At 43.9% G+C, this 18,153-nt stretch overlaps 6 protein-coding genes across 7 annotated transcripts; 4 read left to right on the forward strand and 2 right to left on the reverse strand.

Moving 5' to 3' along the window:
• The first annotated feature begins 218 nt into the window (after positions 1-218).
• On the forward strand, positions 219-3,263 carry LOC6535887 (TBC1 domain family member 22B). Its single transcript, XM_002096467.4, has 6 exons — positions 219-700; positions 764-959; positions 1,590-1,758; positions 1,810-2,341; positions 2,715-2,938; positions 3,006-3,263. The coding sequence occupies exons 1-6, from the start codon at positions 316-318 to the stop codon at positions 3,138-3,140; spliced, it is 1,641 nt and encodes a 546-aa protein (XP_002096503.1). The 5' UTR covers positions 219-315; the 3' UTR covers positions 3,141-3,263.
• On the reverse strand, positions 3,169-6,143 carry LOC6535888 (exocyst complex component 6). The gene is made up of 3 exons (XM_002096468.3): positions 5,977-6,143; positions 4,797-5,914; positions 3,169-4,701 (listed from the first exon to the last, which is right to left on the reverse strand). The coding sequence occupies exons 1-3, from the start codon at positions 6,050-6,052 to the stop codon at positions 3,595-3,597; spliced, it is 2,301 nt and encodes a 766-aa protein (XP_002096504.1). The 5' UTR covers positions 6,053-6,143; the 3' UTR covers positions 3,169-3,594.
• Positions 6,144-6,657: 514 nt separating this feature from the next.
• On the forward strand, positions 6,658-9,000 carry LOC6535889 (major facilitator superfamily domain-containing protein 10). The gene is made up of 6 exons (XM_002096469.4): positions 6,658-7,267; positions 7,440-7,781; positions 7,843-7,916; positions 8,192-8,367; positions 8,423-8,728; positions 8,787-9,000. The coding sequence occupies exons 1-6, from the start codon at positions 6,827-6,829 to the stop codon at positions 8,876-8,878; spliced, it is 1,431 nt and encodes a 476-aa protein (XP_002096505.1). The 5' UTR covers positions 6,658-6,826; the 3' UTR covers positions 8,879-9,000.
• Positions 9,001-9,584: 584 nt separating this feature from the next.
• Positions 9,585-14,593, forward strand: LOC6535890 (ras-related protein Rab-11A). 2 transcript variants are annotated; one of them, XM_002096470.4, is made up of 5 exons: positions 9,585-9,678; positions 9,867-10,067; positions 12,139-12,260; positions 12,897-13,245; positions 13,737-14,593. In XM_002096470.4, exons 2-5 carry the CDS (start codon positions 10,028-10,030, stop codon positions 13,868-13,870), a joined length of 645 nt encoding a protein of 214 aa, XP_002096506.2. In that variant the 5' UTR covers positions 9,585-9,678; positions 9,867-10,027; the 3' UTR covers positions 13,871-14,593. The 2 variants fall into 2 exon arrangements, with proteins under 2 accessions (XP_002096506.2, XP_039232335.1); XM_039376401.2 differs by having other exon boundaries at positions 9,657-9,778.
• Positions 14,594-15,460: 867 nt separating this feature from the next.
• LOC6535891 (protein Peter pan) lies at positions 15,461-17,119 on the forward strand. Its single transcript, XM_002096471.4, has 4 exons — positions 15,461-15,844; positions 15,905-16,269; positions 16,326-16,753; positions 16,815-17,119. The coding sequence occupies exons 1-4, from the start codon at positions 15,515-15,517 to the stop codon at positions 17,072-17,074; spliced, it is 1,383 nt and encodes a 460-aa protein (XP_002096507.1). The 5' UTR covers positions 15,461-15,514; the 3' UTR covers positions 17,075-17,119.
• Positions 17,075-18,091, reverse strand: LOC6535892. Its single transcript, XM_002096472.4, has one exon. The coding sequence runs from the start codon at positions 18,001-18,003 to the stop codon at positions 17,143-17,145; it is 861 nt and encodes a 286-aa protein (XP_002096508.1). The 5' UTR covers positions 18,004-18,091; the 3' UTR covers positions 17,075-17,142.
• Between the last annotated feature and the right edge of the window lie 62 nt (positions 18,092-18,153).

The following is an 18,153-nucleotide window of genomic DNA, read 5'->3' on the forward strand; positions in this document are numbered from 1 at the left end:
GTCATGCTAGCCATAAATTATAGACAGGAAACTTTTTGGCTTAGGCTTTTAATTTTACACATCCATCATATATCACATGCATCTTTATATATCCTTAATAAAGCTCTTGTACTTAGGCATAAAATATGACTTGAAAAATTACGATTTTTTTATACATTTTTATTGACCCAGTCACTTGATCACATATATTCGCATATTCGCATCACTTCTAAGAAAGTCGTGCTGTGAAAGCCATAAATAGCTGCCATGGTCACACTGTTTTGATGCAAAATAAAATAATGACGCTGACATAGAATCGGACCTAGGGGACGTATAATGGATAATAATGTAGAGCAATTAGCAGCGAAGAGCCAAACAGAAAAAGCCGATTCCACAGCAGCAGCAACAGGAACACCAGGAGCAAGAGAAGCACCAGTATCCGGAGCAAGTGGAGCGGGACCAACGCCCGGCGCAAACTCCTCGACCTTTTGGAAAAACAGCGGACGTCGAGTGCCCGGACGTCCGAGTCCCAAGCGGGAGCTCGAGAAGGCGGCGGCAGTTGGGGTAGCGATCGGTCGCGGCGCTGCCCCCGGAAGTGGCATGGTGTCCACCTTCACCGAGTACCAGAAGTCGGTGAGCGATGCCTGGGACATGGGTGACGATGAGTTCTGCATCATCAGTAGTACGGAGGCTGCAGCGGCGGCCGTTGGAGCTGGCGGTGGTAATGGTTCCGCGACCACGAAGGTTTTTCGCAACGTATGATTCCGTTTTGATCCCCCAACAGATGCTGCTCGTTTTTCCCGGCAAGTGTCGCAGACGGTGGCTCTCAACGTGATTGAGACGCACTCTCGAAGCAATCAGAACCATAATACATCCCGGTCAGCAAACGAAAGTGGAGCTGATTCGGTGCCAGTCAGCAGTAGCTCGACGGACGATTGCAAGGAAGACCGCAGATCTCTGACGGACAGTAACGAAAACAGGTGAGCGGCGCCAACTCTACTGGGAAGTCAAAAAGAAAGTTTAACCCAACGCCTGCAGTTGTGCAAACAAGTCAGGGGTGTAGCGGTTTAAACCCGCTTTCTGAACTCATTTCCAGATGTTATAAGACAGTAAATATTTAAAAATGTTTAAGGTTTTAAATTATTTTTTTATTATCAAAGTTCAAACTTAAGAAATGGAACCAAAGAATTTAGTTCGTATAGGAGTTTAAATATATATAATAGAATTTCACATATTTAAACGATACTTTTAAAGTACGACCACTTAAATTAATTTAAAATGTAAATTTTTCAACAGTTTTAATCGTGTGCTTGATGTTGCTTAATATATTAAGTTACAGTTAACTAAGATAAATCACGAAAACCATAATAATGTAATAAGGTTAAAATTAATTAGGTTCGTAGCTGTTAGGCGCTCCCAATTTATCATTGCCATTCCCCATGTTTTAACAAGTGTAAACCAACATGCTTGGCAACCGCTCCTGAAGCATTTCACTTTCTTAACTGATAGCCACTCCCAGCACTTCCCCCCCGAGCAATGTCGGAAAACGCGGAACCAAGACCAAAAGCAATAAAGACTTTAACAGTTACTAAGAGAGATTGCCATTTCAGATCTAGATTAAGGAACTACCCGGGAAGACCACAATTGCAGAAGATCAGCTCGAATTGCCAGGACAGCGAGTACGAAACGAAAATTGAAAAATTTCAAGTGGTGCTAGACTCGCCTCAACTTGACTTGGTGGCTCTCAAGAAGATAAGTTGGTCTGGCGTGCCTCGGAAGGTGAGGATCAAGTTATTAATTGTTGTGCAATTTTAATAAACCGCACTCTAGATGCGCGCTGTCAGCTGGCGACTCCTTTCAAAGTATCTTCCGCCTTCAAGTGAGCGCAGGATGGCGGTGTTGGAGAGCAAGCGGCAGGGCTACCAAGACCTCAGGCACAACTACTTCCGGGTGGATAGCCAGGATGAAACGCAGCAGGACACATACCGCCAGATCCACATCGATGTGCCACGAATGAATCCCCAGATTCCGCTCTTCCAGCAACAGCTTGTCCAGGAAATGTTCGAGCGAATTCTCTTTATCTGGGCCATTCGCCATCCTGCCTCTGGCTACGTGCAGGGCATCAATGACCTGGTTACGCCCTTCTTTATCGTCTTTCTTCAGGAGGCGTTGACGCCGAATACGGATCTCGAGAAGTACGACATGTCCACGCTGCCCGAGGAGACTCGAAATATTATCGAGGCGGACTCGTTTTGGTGCTTATCTAAGTTTCTCGACTGCATTCAGGATAACTACATCTTTGCCCAGCTGGGCATACAGGAAAAGGTTAACCAACTCAAGGATCTAATTCAGCGCATTGACGGTGAGTGGCAACTCTTTACCTTTGGCAGTAGAAAAACGCCACATGAAGATTACTTTGCAATGGAGGTGATCAAATATAGATGGAGATATGTTAATGCTCTTGTGATTAGATAACTGGGGAGAATTTGGCTTGTGTAAGCAAATAATAGCCCCATCAACGTCAAGCATTTTTGATACACCCTGTCAAAGATAATGAAGATGCTTTACAATTTACAAATTTAACAGGTTTTTAAGAAAAATAAGATTAAGCTTATATGGTGTAGTAGGATAGCTTTTGGTCAATATGCATTGACACGATACTACTAGATAAGCAAAGTTGGCAAGCAACCTACAATTCCCAAGTGATGATAATAAAGTGTAATTTCTGTTTTCAGTGAACTTACACCGTCATCTACAGGCGCATGGCGTCGACTACTTGCAATTCTCATTTCGCTGGATGAACAATCTGCTGACACGCGAGCTGCCGCTGCACTGCACCATCCGGTTGTGGGACACATATCTTGCAGAGTCCGACGGCTTCGCCCTGTTCCACTTGTACGTGTGCGCGGCATTCCTTTTGCACTGGAAAGAACAGCTGATGCAACAAAACGATTTCCAGGTGAGTTCCTCATAGGATTTACTTCCTGAAACGTCTACTGATCATTGATATTTCTCGGCGGAGGCAGGGTCTCATGTTGCTGCTACAAAATCTGCCAACACACAACTGGTCCGATCGCCAAATCAACGTTCTGCTCGCCGAGGCATTCCGCCTGAAGTTCACGTATGCGGATGCGCCCAAGCATCTCGAGACGAAGAGTTGACAAAAGCAACACCAACAACGCATATACGTAACTTAGAAGTTAGTTTATTACGATTTGCGGAATATACCTACACAATACACGTACGCTACATACATCTAATAATTATATACAATTTGTTATTTAGACGTTCCTCTCCGTTTCTTTTCATTTATGTCGTTTTCTTTTTGTATTTATCAACAATCCGTACGTAGGCAACCGCTGAAGTTCTCGGCTTTTTGTACATACGAATCAAAAAATTCAAAATACAATTTTACACGTTCAACGGGTCGAGACTTTTCAATTGAAATTTGTCTTTTATAAAAACAAATCGAATCAAAAGTAATGAGAACTAAATTCTTTTTCATGTGAGAATTCAAATTAGCCTAAATAATAAAGATTAAAATCTACAGATAATGATTACACGGGTACAACAATGGAACAGCTTGAGTAAAGCAATAGTAACAGCCTAAAATTTCTAATTCTGTCTATCGGCGATGTGCTTTAGCTGCTTGAGCACTGTCTCTAAAAGTTTCTTCTTGTCGTTCTTTCGCACCAGCGAGAAAATGGGCTTCTTGTCCGCCTCACGGATCTTTTCCAGTATCACAATAATGGACTGAGGTTGCACCAAGTGGTATCGGTTCTCTTGCTTTCCATAGTCATGGAAATACGTGCTCCATTCCTCTAGGATGAGCAGATCTAACAGCTGACGGTTACGCAGGAAGTACTTGCTCAGTTCTCCTTCCTTCAGACCAGGCACAGGTTCCGAAGCCGCGAAAAACTCGCACTGCATTAGATCCAGGTTGATTTGTGTGAGTGCTCCGGTGGAAATCTGTTTCACATCCTCGTCATACATGATCGAATAAATCTTTTCTGCAATGTGTTCGAAGGTGCGTCGGCAGGCCGCCTGGGCAATGTGGGGCAGCTTGAAGGCAAAGTTGTCAAAGGTGCTCTTAAGGTAAGAAATCATATCCGTAATAAAGGCTGAGGCTATTCCTGGCGGTTCTACCAGTAACCAGTCATAGGCGCTTAGTTCGAAGAACTCGTCGATCTTCGAGCAAATACGTAGGCCAACCTGCTTCTCGGCATCTTGCCGAGCCACATGGAACATGGCTGATGGTGTCTGAGATACACTCCTCTCTGTGTTGGTCATATGACACACGAACTCGTCCAAAAACGGTCCTGCCTTCTCCAAGTACTGCGTGTCAATTATGATCTGGATGAGCTGCGTCAGCGTAATGCTTGGTTGGCGGAATACCACAGATAGACATCCACTGAAACTTCGCGTGAGCAGAAGGTTGGCCGCCTTTCGCACCATGGCGGCCACCTCGTTGGGCGATAGGGTGAGCTCCTCAGCAAACTTCATGCAGGCGTACATGAATTCTTTGGCCTGGTGATATACCTCTGGCACCATTCTCGAAAAGGGGAATTTCTTTGGAAACGGAGCATTCTCAAGCTGTTCCGAGTGGAAGGGGAAACGTTCGATTATGCATTCATACTCTTCCGTGCTTTGCACAACCATAGGTAGGAACTGTTCCTTGTCGAGAATTTCGCGGAATACATGCACCCAGCGTTGCAGTAACACCTAGAAATAAAAAAACAGAGGAAGCATTAACACATGTCACGCATACCGAGATTCTTGCAAGTTTTACATATATCTTAGTATATCTCAAAGCTCACTTCATTATAATGATCCCGCATGTTGTGCAGTAGTTCCCAGAGGATGTTCACGGTGTAACCGTAGCACTTAAAGGTGTTGATGGAAAGCATTATGAGGTTTTTAATGCGCAGCAGAATATTAGGATCGGTGCAGGACGAAGAACTCATGCTGATTTCGTTGACAAACTTGGTTAGCGAGCTGGACCACAGATCCTCCAAATAACTGCTGGTCACGACATCGCCCGCCGTGTTCTTAACGTGATCCTCAACCACAAAGAAGCCAACGATGGCACAGATGTAAGTCTTGTAGGCCTCCAAATTGTCGTGCATGTTGGGCGGCGGTTGAAGCACCAGTTTCGCTTGATCCCTTCGCTGCTGACGGTAGTCCTTCTCAAAGTACTCCCGCTGACCCAGCACCATGTAGATATGTAGGCAACGATAAATGGGGGAGAAGTCAATGAGGTCTTGGGCACTAATGTTGGCGCCATCATCATCCCCACCAGCACCTGCTCCACAGGCTTCGCCTCCATTCACCTGCTGCATGTGCTCGGCAATGATGGCGTTGATATCCCGCTTTTGGAGCTTTTTGGTGTGTGTGATAGCCAACTCTCCGATGCGGGGCGAAAATTTGCGGATGTTCTCGAGGAACTCTCTAAAATCTGAGGCGGAAGAGCGACGGATATTTTCCTTGATTATGGGAATCTGTATCTGCATTTGGGTGGCGAAGCGGTAGTTGTGTGTCTTTAAACGCGTTAAGTGCTCTGTCTCCAGGGTCTCCAGAGTTCTCAGCGCCTGGTAGTACTGCTTATTCTTGGCCTGCTGGGTGAACTTTATGTAGCATTCCAATGCTGGCAGACAGGATTTAAGTGCCTCGATGGCGCTGGCCAGGTTGGATTCGATCTGACGGGCTCGCACTAGATCATTGCCCTGCTGAATCAGCGAGGCACTAATCTGGCGAAGAGACGTGTCCAGGGAATGCACCTCGTTGTGCAGCTGTTGTGCCTGCGTGCGCACCTGGAGCAGCTCCTGAATTGAGTCAATGAAGCCCTGATAGTAAAGGTTGCATATCCGCTCGATCTCCTTGTCATGGCTACGAATCCGCTGTTCCAATTGGTCCCCAATCTGCTTGTTGTTGTTGCCTGTGAGGGAAAAAGGAAAATGGGCGTAAGCAATGCAGCAAATTGTTTCTATTTACAGTCACCTTCGAGGATCGAACGGAATGTCGGTCCCCAATAGTCGTCCACCGCCTCAATATCTTGCACGGTCACCTTGGACATCTTATGACAGTATTTTGCCTCTTTTAAACAAACTTTTGGCAAAACTTAATGAACAATTTTTTCGTCGAGTTATCGGTATGGTATATCGAGAACTTGCTAAATGTTATCGAGGCTTGACTTTCGATACTATGGATAGCGAGCCGGTATGTTTTAATTTATATAGGAAAATGGTTGCACAGAATAATTTGTTCCCAATCCAACGTAATATATCTTAAGGAAAAAGTAATTAATCCAAGGATGGTATAAGCTAAATAAATAAAACAAAAAAGCATAAGCATAAAGCTACTCTCATCAAATCATCGATTATAAACAGCGCCTAACGATGAAAATGTCCAATGCCAATCGCATCTGGTTTTTAATCTTTTTTAAAGTAGTAAAAGTTTGTTAATGTTTATTTTAAAGTTTACAGCTTTACACTAAGTATTAGTTGGGTTCGCCTATTTCGTATTTCTTTTGTTTAAGAACAATTAAACGGCGATGACTGAATCGGACTGTTGACTGCTCTTACATACAGTGGTTTGAATAACTCAGTTTGGCGCCCACTTTTCAGATTCCTCCAGCAAGCAACAGGTTGGGGCGCAGTCTGTTCGTTGTAGGCCACCTTGGAACAGCTGTTGCTGTTCAACTTTCACTTTGACTTCGCTTTGGCTGGCCGCTTCTTGAGAGGGCCAAGAGTTGTCGGTGGAGTTGCGGTTCCGTTGATACAGTTATGTTGCAGTAACACCCGTACACGCACGCAATCACGGCACAAGCTAACACCCGAAGTCAGCAAAGATGGCCGACCTACGGAGTCGCCACAATGGAACCGTTGCTGTCGAGAAGCAAAACCAAGTCCAAACCGGAAGCCGCCACAACAACAATGAAGGGCTGGATAAGGAAGCATCCGCGAATGAAAAGCCGGAGAAGAGTGACCCCATGATATACATAATCTTCGTGTCGCTGCTCTTCGACTTGCTGGCCTTCACCATCATTCTGCCACTGCTGCCCTCGCTGTTGGAGCACTATCGCCAGAACGACAGTTCCGGCCTGTATGCGGTGCTCACGGATCGAGTGCGCTGGTTCCAGCAGCTCCTTGGTGCCCCGGAGCGCTACATATCCGTGCTATTTGGGGGCTTTCTCGGCTCCATGTTTAGCTTCCTGCAGTTCGTGGCCAGTCCGATTGTCGGAGGACTCTCGGATTACTACGGAAGAAAACCAATCCTGCTGGCTTGTGCGGTAGGTGCTGCTTTATTATTTTTATTTTGGCTTGGTCCGAAATTCATGCAACCCCCAGTCCCAAAGCAAAAGACTTGGGAAGTTCAAATTAAAATAATTATTAACTCGAACCTTTCCTATTGGAATGTTGCACATATCGCAATATTTAATCTATTTCATCTCTCATCTCCAGACTGGCATCGCGTTATCCTATCTCCTCTGGGCCTGCTCTAGCAACTTTGCCCTGTTCGTTTTGGCCCGCTTCGTGGGCGGCATAAGCAAGGGCAACATATCACTGTGCATGTCCGTCATTACGGATGTGTCCAGCGTAAAGACGCGTGGACGCGGAATGGCCCTTGTGGGCGTGGCCTTCTCACTGGGCTTTATTGTGGGGCCCATGATTGGAGCCCTGTTCGCCATTTTCTCCGATAAAAGTGGAAGCACTTGGTTTGTGTTGCCCTCTCTCCTGGCGTTTGGCCTGGCGGTTGGAGATCTTTTGGTCCTGGCGTGTTGTCTGCGGGAAACTTTGCCCAAGGTGCGTTTGGTTGGCTAAAGTAAATAGGGCCAACACAATTAATTGTGTGACATTTTCGCAGGAGAAACGTGTGAAGGAGATATCTTCTGCCCTGTCGTATGGCCTGCAGTTGCTCAACTTTTCGGCCATATTTAGGTAATTCATTGTTTTAATTAGCATGTCATGAAAACCTGTCGTGTGATCAATCGAAATCGTCAGTCGGCGAGAACTGAAAGCCACCCGGACTTGTCTAACTGGTTTGATAGACATTATTATCATGCTGGGTTCTCGGACACGTTTGTTTGATTGCCTTATCAGTTGTTAAATTTCTTGTAGTTACAGAGAAGGGAGTCAAGTTAGCTTGAAGATTAGTACCAATGATTATGTCTGAGTTGTATAATTATATTTCAAACGAAATCTTCTACTGCCAGATTTGCTGCCATCAAAAATGTGCCCAAGAAAGACATTGCGGCACTGCGATCCATTGGCCTGATATATTTTCTCTACCTCTTTCTGTATTCCGGCTTGGAGTTCACCGTCACATTTCTGATGTACCACAAATTCGGTTACACTTCGATGGATCAGGCGAAGATGTTTCTGACAACAGGTGCGGAACTCAGTTGATAATCTATATTCCAAATTACATTTGCGTTTTTTGATAGGTGTAATAATGACTTTGCTGCAGGGATCAGTGGTCCGACGATTGCCCGAGGCGAAGATCAAGGGCTATGCCATCTTCAGTCTGTACCTCATTGTACCCGCCTTCGTAATTGTGGGCCTGGCGGAGGGCAGTCGCATGCTTTACGCCGGCATGACTCTATTTGCAATTTCAACAGCCTTCGCTGTCACGTGTCTGACCACCCTCGTATCCAAGTACGGAAACGATGACCAGAAGGGTTCAGTATTGGGCATATTCCGCTCCCTGGGAGCTTTGGCTCGTGCTCTGGGTCCCGTTGTGGGGTGCATTGGTAAGCTGCTAAGTTGTCCTATGATAATACCTTTTCTAATCTGGTAAACCCTTCATAGCGTTCTGGTGTGTGGGCTCAAAGATCACCTATATAGCCGGCGGACTTCTGCTCATTTATCCAGCCGTGGCCTTGCAACGCGCTCGCATTTAAGTGCAATAAGAACAAAGTTTATAAATCACACTAGATATCAACGCAAGTATTAGCTGCACATTATACTTAATTTATTGTTTTATACAAGTATTTTATATTTAAATAAACACATTTTACTCCGATTTGTATACAGGGGTTCTTTGCTTCGGGATTGTAATGTTTTCTATCATCATTTATTTTTTTAATTAAGTATTGTATCAGAAACAGTTACTGCTTCTGAGAGACTTTATAAATATTGGATAATAAATATAAATATGTAAATAAATAGCAAGTAGCAAGTTAAAAAGCCCTTTAAAAGGCGTTCAGCTTTTTTTAAATGCAATATAGAATCAGGATTAAGAGCATTTTATCCAAAATTCGTCCTGCCATCTGGTAACTCCAAATCAGACATCTCGTTAATTTAGTGATGCAAGCTATGTGAAAACATCGATAATGAAATACATAATTATGTTGCTGCTTTATAATAATATAAATCACTTAGGTAGAAGAAAAAATGATTGGATTTGTTTTCATAAATTTGCTAGAAATATGTTTAGTCAAGGTAACCTCTTTAATTAGTTTATTAAATAAGTTTTAAGTATGACATGTTTATATTAACAATTTAAAAATTATAAATTAAAAATAAATTGAATTTTTCAACTCGAGTTTTTTTACAACATCGTACTATGGCCCTATCGCTATTTTAAGAAATCGATAACCATCGCCAAAATAATTCGATGCTCGATGTACCGATGTTTTTTAACATCTCTAGTCTCGTTGGAAATATAACGTGACGTTATTGGGAGTGACTAAGTTTTCGTGTAAGAGAAAATTGCAAATAAATGCGCTGCAAGCAGATGCAAATGTCCAATTAATACTGCTCCAATTGCCGGACAAGTCCTGCCACCATATTCGAACTCAGTTGAGCCGAAAGAGCAACCGATTTCGCCACTGAAATACTGATATATACACTTTTCTCTTTCTTTACAACTACAACTACAAATAAAAGTGTAAAGTGTGTGAGCCAACGACAAACACATTAAAGAAATCAGCGGCGCGCAGGGATTATTGGATTTCGTTTAGCACCCGCACACACAAAACAAAAAGGACGGAACTGGATTTCCAAAGGATATAAAATCGAGCGAGCGATAGCAAAACAAATTAAGCAAAATGGGTGCAAGAGAAGACGAGTACGATTATCTGTTCAAAGGTAATTATAAACATGATTCAGCCGCTGGGCGAAGATCGCGGAATGAGGAGCAGGAAAGGAGGAGCTGCACTTCCCGGCGCTCTCTTCTCCCCTCCCGTGAAAGCCAGTGGTTCAATGGCACTAATTGAAACTAATTGGAGAATAACAAAAAGTGCACTCAAAGAGCCCAAAGTTCATGTGATGGTATGTGGTGTGTTTGTTTGCATGAGTGTCATTAATTCCCAAAATAAGAAGTACGCCCCCTCCCGAGTTTGTTGTTGTTGCTGCTGTTGCTGCAGTTGGATGCCCTTTGGTGGCTCCCTCGCTCTCACTCCGCCTATCTCCATTTCTTTGGGGTTCTCTTTCGGATTGGAGTACGCGTACTTTGCCGTTAACTGCCTGTTTTGTCATTACAGTGCCGTTGGTCTCGCCACGTTGCATACAAAAGCCAAGCAGATCGTATTTATAATCGCTTTGTAAAATAGTTTATAGGCTTGCCCACCTACTCAAATTGCTAAGTTGATTAGATATCTCCAGTAAATGGATCGAGAGTGTGGGTATTATGCTTTCTGTACAGCTGGCTTTTGCAATGGTTTCTTGTAACTTCGTTTAGTAGCTCGCTCTCTCCCTCTCGCGCTCTCTTTTCCACCCGCTCTCAATCGAAAGTTTGGAGCACAGTAGAGCAAAACGAGGTGTTTGCAGGTAGAAAACAAGACCTTTATCCCGCATCTTCTCCCGTTTCTGTACATATGGCAGAGGTCATAAATTCTCAGCTCTTTGTTCCCTTCGTTTGCTACTACGCCATAAATTCCAATTGCGCTTGTAAATCTCTGCTATCACAGCTGAGCAACTGTTGAATGTCATTAATGAAAATTACTTTGGCACATATTTTCTCAAATATTTAAAACTTTATCTTTAACTTTTTTGGGCCAAGCTATCAAAAAATACAAAAAAATAATAATGCGTCAGTGTGAGGTATGCATGATGAGGCCTCAAATTTCACACATGAAACAATATTAAACGGGCATGACTCACTGCAACAAACTGTTGAAGCATTCCACTCAACGATAAGCGCATAATCACATAACCAAAAGTGGGCCGTGTTCGGGTGATTCGAACCATTCCCACTACTAAGTAATGACCGATGATTACCACTCATCCCCCTTTAAGTTTCTCGTCGCATCCGCTTAACTAAGTGCAATTTCTCTTTGAAGATCGGTATAAACGCTGAGAAAGAGAGTAGAAAACAAAGTGACTCAGCTCTCTCGCTGATAACTGTAACCACGCTTGTCCCAGCTGTCCACACTGCAAGAAAACTCTGTTCCTCTTCGCTAGCTATATTGAATGAAAAGGTGGTCAATTTTTTTTAAAGCTTTAGCTCTTAAGTGCCTTTCACATTTCAGGTTCACAATTAGTCTTCCCATAATACCATATTTATTTTACTTTTTACCGTGCAGATATAGCAAAAAGGTGTTTGATGAGTTTTAGTTGTTGTTTTCTCAATGGATAAGCAAACATGTTGAATCAACAATGTCCGAAAAGGGTGCCAAAAATGAAAACTAATAGACAGTCTGTAAACATAGTACCAAGACATCAGTTTATATATTTTAGCCAACAACTATAGCCGCATATAAAAATGTTAAAGACTAAAGACGAAATTCTTCTAGAAGTTATTTTTTAAGAAATATTAGTTTTAATATTTATTTCTAAAAAGGTCAGTGGATAGTTATTATTGGATAGCGTATCAACTTGGGATGCTTGTTTGCTCGGTCTAATATCCTCCACTCAATTATCAAAGAAATGTTTGCTATCGGCAATGAAGCACAATAACACGAACTCCCTAACGCTTACTGCCCCAATCATAAAACTTTTCTTTCCATGGCCTGAAATCCCCCGAGCATGGCGGTTTTATGTACTCGCTGACCTTGGTGCGCCGTGCCAGCGGCTATAGGAGGACATGACCTAGCCGGGCCACCTGCAAGCATTCTGTCCGGCCGTAAACACAACACACACCCACATAATTTATGCAACTAGGGGCTTCGATTATCCAATGCCAATGTCGGTGTCACTAATTCTCTCTAATCCCTTGCAGTTGTCCTTATCGGTGACTCCGGTGTTGGCAAAAGTAATTTGCTCTCACGTTTCACGCGCAATGAATTCAATTTGGAGTCCAAGTCGACGATTGGCGTTGAGTTTGCAACGCGCAGCATAGAGGTGAGTACGGGGGCCAAGAACTCGAGGGTGGAGTGGCCAATTAAGCTCCACCCCCATCATCCACCGCACCTACTCTGCGGAGTCACGAGTGAACTTGCGTGTGCGTTTCGGTGGGAGGACACGTAGTTGAGGCGTCTAAAATACTGGGGGGTAAAGTTTTCAATTTCAGTGCCAAGAATTTCACTAAATAAAGCATTACAAAATGGACTTCTTGTATAATTCAAAAAGCAATCCTGCGGGATTAGGCAAAAAGTTGAAGAAAAAGCTGATTAATAACTATTAAATATAATGTACATATGTATATATTTATTAGTGTACAATAGTACTTGTTCAAAGAACTCTTTGTAGGTCAGCTTAATATTCATTATATCGAATGGTTTCTATTGAGTTAACTACACTATCTACGTTTTTTTAACTGCGGTAAGAACATTCTACGAACTGGGTACTTTCACTATAGTTAAAAGTTATCCCTAAATTATATTAAGGTTTGAGGACCCGATGAGCCCATTTATAATATTAGTTTAAATATAAATTTTCAAAACGAATGCGCCGCAGGCATATCGTGGCGAAATTGCCAATTACTGTCACTATTCTAATGCTGTCCTTTGTTTCGTCCTCCTTGCCCATCCATCACAGGTCGATGGCAAAACAATTAAAGCGCAAATCTGGGATACGGCCGGCCAGGAGCGTTATCGCGCCATCACCTCTGCCTACTACCGCGGTGCCGTGGGGGCCCTGCTCGTCTATGACATTGCCAAGCATCTGACCTACGAGAACGTGGAGCGGTGGCTGCGGGAGCTGCGCGACCACGCCGACCAGAACATCGTCATCATGCTAGTGGGCAACAAGTCCGACTTGCGGCACTTGCGCTCCGTGCCCACGGACGAGGCGAAGCTGTTTGCCGAGCGGAACGGCTTGAGTTTCATCGAAACCTCGGCCCTTGACTCGACGAACGTTGAAACGGCATTCCAGAACATACTCACAGGTGAGTCGGTCATGATAACTTAGCCTTCACTTAAACTATTGATCGCCACTCTCGTTTAAGAGTATGAAATACTTGAATTGCACAACTAATGGGTAAATTATACATTTAAGACACATCTGTATATTCCAATCAACACCACCAGGTTGTTCAATCTTCCTCCTCAAGGCGTAGATTGGCGTATCCTATTAATGTATTTATGTTAACGTTATTCATGTTCTAAAACAGTACTTTCTCAATCTTTGAGCTACAATATCAGTCATATTTCCCAAAAAAAAACAATGACTAATCGTGACTTTAAATATATTCTACTCAGAGTAACCTAAGTATTGCTATACATTCGCTCTCAATTTATATAAAAGTTATTAGAAGAATAGACTCCTTGACAAATCTTAAATCCAGAAGGACAGCGACAGTAATAATTAATGCTCCACTGAAAGTCAAGATAAATAATAGTGAAGCAAGACTAATGGACTCTTGAAATCCCCTTTCAGAGATCTATCGCATTGTGTCGCAGAAACAGATCAGAGATCCGCCGGAAGGCGACGTCATCCGCCCGTCGAACGTGGAGCCCATCGATGTGAAGCCGACTGTCACCGCCGATGTGCGCAAACAGTGCTGTCAGTGACCGCCCCAAGCAATTTTCGCTATTCCCCGCAACCGCCAGAACAGCAACATAAACAGAAGCAACAACAATTACAACTACGACTACAAGAAGAGCAGCAGCAGCCAGAACTACAACATCAAGATCAGGAACAGCGAATACCCGATGGCCCTGGACCGCACTGGAGGTCTTTGTGTTTTTCAGGCACAGTTTGTCATTTGTGCATAAATTGATAAGTCAAATCAAAACAAAGCCGCCACTCCACCACCAACACCACCACCATCAGCAGCAGCAACAGAATCGAAAGCAACAACATCCGGCTGTAGTTAACTGCGGTTTAAACTGAAGTTTTATAAATACAGATTTAATGAGTATAAATCAAGCGCATAAATCAACCGCCGCGGAAAGAAAGCAAGCAAAACTAAACACTCCAAATTCAGTTTAAGCTGTAGAACTATAATTTATATAAATATACATATATGCTAATATTAAAAATATTAATATTATTAATTTTTCGCAACATAAATATATAGTTGAAATTTCGCGAGAAGAACAACAACAAACAAACGGGAACCTTCAACTAAAATGCAAATGCCAATTCATTACCACAGCACTGCAGCTCGGACTTTCTTCTTCGGTTTTCACAACATTTTAAACGATTGGCCACTTGGTAAAAACTAGCTGATAAAGAAAAATCAAACAAGAACAGTTGTAAAACTTTAAATGCATAAATGAAACGAAATAACATCATTTGTGTTTGCTATGTTAAGTGTGATTAAATAAATATAATTTAAATAAAAAACAAGAGAGAACGCTATAGTCGAGTTCCCCGACTATCTGATACCCGTTACTCAGCTAGTGTAAGTGCGAAGGACAGTTTTTGGCGGTTTGTGGGCGTTAGAGTGGGCGTGGCAAAAAGTTTTTTGGCGAAAAGATAGAAATTTACAAGACTAATACAAAAATGAAAAAATATCAAAACATTTTTCAAAAATGTGGGCGTGGCAGCTTTGGGCGGTTTGTGGGCGTAAGAGTGGGCGTGGCAAAAAGATTTTTTGCAAGTCGATAGAAATTTTCAAGACCAATACCAAAATGAAAAAATATTAAAACATTTTTTAAAAGTGTGGGCGTGGCAGTTTTGGGCGGTTTGTGGGCGTTAGAGTGGGCGTGGCAAAAAGTTTTTTTGCAAATCGATAGAAATTTACCATACCAATACAAAAATGAAAAAATATCAAAACATTTTTCAAAAGTGTGGGCGTCGCAGTTTTGGGCGGTTTGTGGGCGTGGCAACATGAATCGACAAACTTGCGCTGCGTCTATGTCTCTGGAGTCTGTGTGCTTAGTCTCAACTTTCTAGCTTTTGTAGTTCCTGAGATCTCGACGTTCATACGGACAGACAGACGGACGGACATGGCCAAATCGACTCGGCTATTGATCCTGATCAAGAATATATATACATACTTTTCAACGAATCTAGTATACCCTTTTACTCTACGAGTAACGGGTATAAAAAAGAAGTCAGTTGATGTTTTCAGTTGTAGGAAAATGAAAATTTAAATTAAATTAGTGTGACCAAGGGAGGGCTTCATCGTGGGCGCTCGGTATTTTCCGCGCAAGCAGCCACACTGATCCCAACACGTGCGGGAGAAAAGTGGACAAAAACATTGAAACATGGGCGGTAAAAAGAAAGTGCATCCCAAGACGCGCACGGCGGCCTTCAAGGCCAGCGAGCCGAGCGAGATCGTGGAGGCGCCGCACTCCTTTGTCATCCATCGCGGCCTCGCCTGTCCATACATTACTGACCTCACCCTGGACTTCCGCCGCATCATGGAGCCCTTCACGGCCAGCAATCTGCGGGAGAAGCGGATGAACCGTATCAAGGATTTTGTCAGCCTGAGCAGCTTCTTCCACGTCTCGCACATGGGCATCTTCAACAAGGCCTCCACGCAGCTATCTTTCAAAGTGATCCGCCTGCCGCGCGGTCCGTCCCTGACTTTTAAGGTTTGTTTGTTTTTCGATTAATCCCACTAGATTTTTGACACCGGAGTTATCCTTTGGCAGGTTCACCAGTTCACTCTTGCCAGAGATGTGATCTCGCTAAGCAAAAAGCAGATGATTGACAACGATCACTTTAAACATGCTCCGCTGGTCATCATGAACAACTTCAGCGGCGATGGCAAGCACCTCAAGCTGATGGCCACCACGTTCCAGAACATGTTTCCCTCCATCAACTTGGCCCAGGTCAATATTGGCACCATTCGTCGCTGCGTCCTGTTCTCCTACAATCCGGAAACGAAGCTGGTGGAGATGCGACACTACTCCGTGCAGGTGGTGCCCGTGGGCTTAAAGCGAGCGGTACAGAAGATCGTAAAGGGAACGGTGCCCAATCTGGGCAAGTGCAACGAAGTCGTGGATTTTGTGACCAAGTAGGAAATGCTTATTTATTCAGATTTCATCAATTAATCATCATTTTAATTTTCAGGGACGGCTATGCTTCTGAATCAGAGGCCGAAGATGATGAACAGTCACACGTGGTCCTGGCACAAACTCTTAAGAGCAAGGGCAATTTGGAGGACAACAAGAGCTCTATTAAGCTACACGAGATCGGACCTCGTCTAACCATGCAGCTCATCAAAATAGAAGAGGGACTTCTGACAGGCGAAGTTCTTTATCACGACCATGTGGTCAAGACAGAGGACGAAAAGGAAACCCTGCGCAAGTTGGTCGAAAAGAAGCGAAAGCAGAAGGAGCAGCGCAAGAAGCAGCAGGCAGAGAACCGGGCTCGTAACCTGAAACTTAAAAAGGATGAAAAGTGGGCTGCCAAGAGGGCGGCGGAGGGACGAACTGATAGCGACCCTGAGGATGATGCGGAGTACTACAAGGAGGAGGTCGGCGAGGAACCAGACGAAGGTGAGTGGTGCAACACTCCGTGGAGAATATGAACTATAAATATGAATATGAAATCTTGCAGAACTCTTCAAAATGGAAGCAAAGTCCTCCCGAAAGCGGCCTAGTCTGGGAGGCGGAATGAAATACAAGAACAAGCGGGCTAAGCTGGATACCAAGGACACGAAGGAGAAACCTGACCGCAAGGAGAAGTACGATCCCAAGGACAAGTTCGATCGTAAGGACAAGAAGGAAAAGTTCGACCCCAAGAACAGGAGAGCCAAGTTCGATCCCAAAAACAAGCGCGCCAAGTTTGACCACAAAAAAAGTAGAAAATCAAAGTAGTACATTTAAAATAAGCTATTTTATAAAGACCGTTGGCTAGCCTGACATCGAGATGTTATCAATTGAAACTAACTAAACATACGCTGCACCACCTCCTTGTAATGGGCATTGCTATCCTTCCAGCTGCTAGCGATATTGTCGCGCAGCTTGCTGAACTCTCGCTTCTCCTCGTAATTGGGCAACCGCTCGATGGTGGCCTGTGCCTTGGCGAACTCCTTCAGGTGATAGTAGGCTAGTGCTCGCCGGTAGATGCTCTTCTCGCTGGGGCTCTCCTCCGTCTCCACAAACTGCGTGTGGTAGATTACGTGCTCATAGCGTTTCTGCTGCAGCAAACAGGCGGCCAGGTTGGTCTGTATCTGGATGAAGAGCACCTCCACCGCCTGACCGTTGATGCCATTGGTCTTTTTGGTCAGTTTATCGAAGGGTTTGTAGGTGATCAGCAACTTTGCGGCTCGCACAAAGTAATCAAAGGCGAATTTCGGGAACGTCTTAAAGGTGCCCACGCCGCTCTCCTTAAGACGCAGTGCCACCTCATAGATCTCTGCAGCGCTTAGCTTCTCTACTTGAGTGTTCTTTACAATCTTCTCTAGCTTCAGCTCAAATTCAATCCGTTCGCCGGTTTTGGCCCTAATGCTACACGCTGCCGTTTCACCAGGCACAAATTGCTGCAGCAGCAGCTCTAAGTAGCAGTCTACTGCGGTCAGACTGGTGCCCATTTCTAGGATGTGCTTCTGAGGATACGTCGCAGACTCATCGCTGGCCAAATATTTGCTAGGGCGTCCTCCCAAGTTGGCGGCTTTCTTGTTGACACTGAATTCCACCGTACTTATTGTCGTTGGCTTGTCCATGTCGGTGAACTGGAGGCTTATTACCTTCTTCGCCAGACCACGGTTCTTGTCCTCCCACTCTGTGCCCACGTACCAGTCCATTATGGGGATTTCGCAAATAAGAAGTCTCCGATATTTATCAGTAAACAAACTTTATGATTTGGGGGTGTGACCAGAAACCCGTAAAAATTCTGACCTTAGATGTGTCTATCGCGAATAATTCTAGTAAAAAATACTTTGTTCTCACTAGCT

The sequence above is a fragment of the Drosophila yakuba genome, chromosome 3R (assembly GCF_016746365.2).
Source record: "Drosophila yakuba strain Tai18E2 chromosome 3R, Prin_Dyak_Tai18E2_2.1, whole genome shotgun sequence".
NCBI lineage: Eukaryota > Metazoa > Arthropoda > Insecta > Diptera > Drosophilidae > Drosophila > Drosophila yakuba.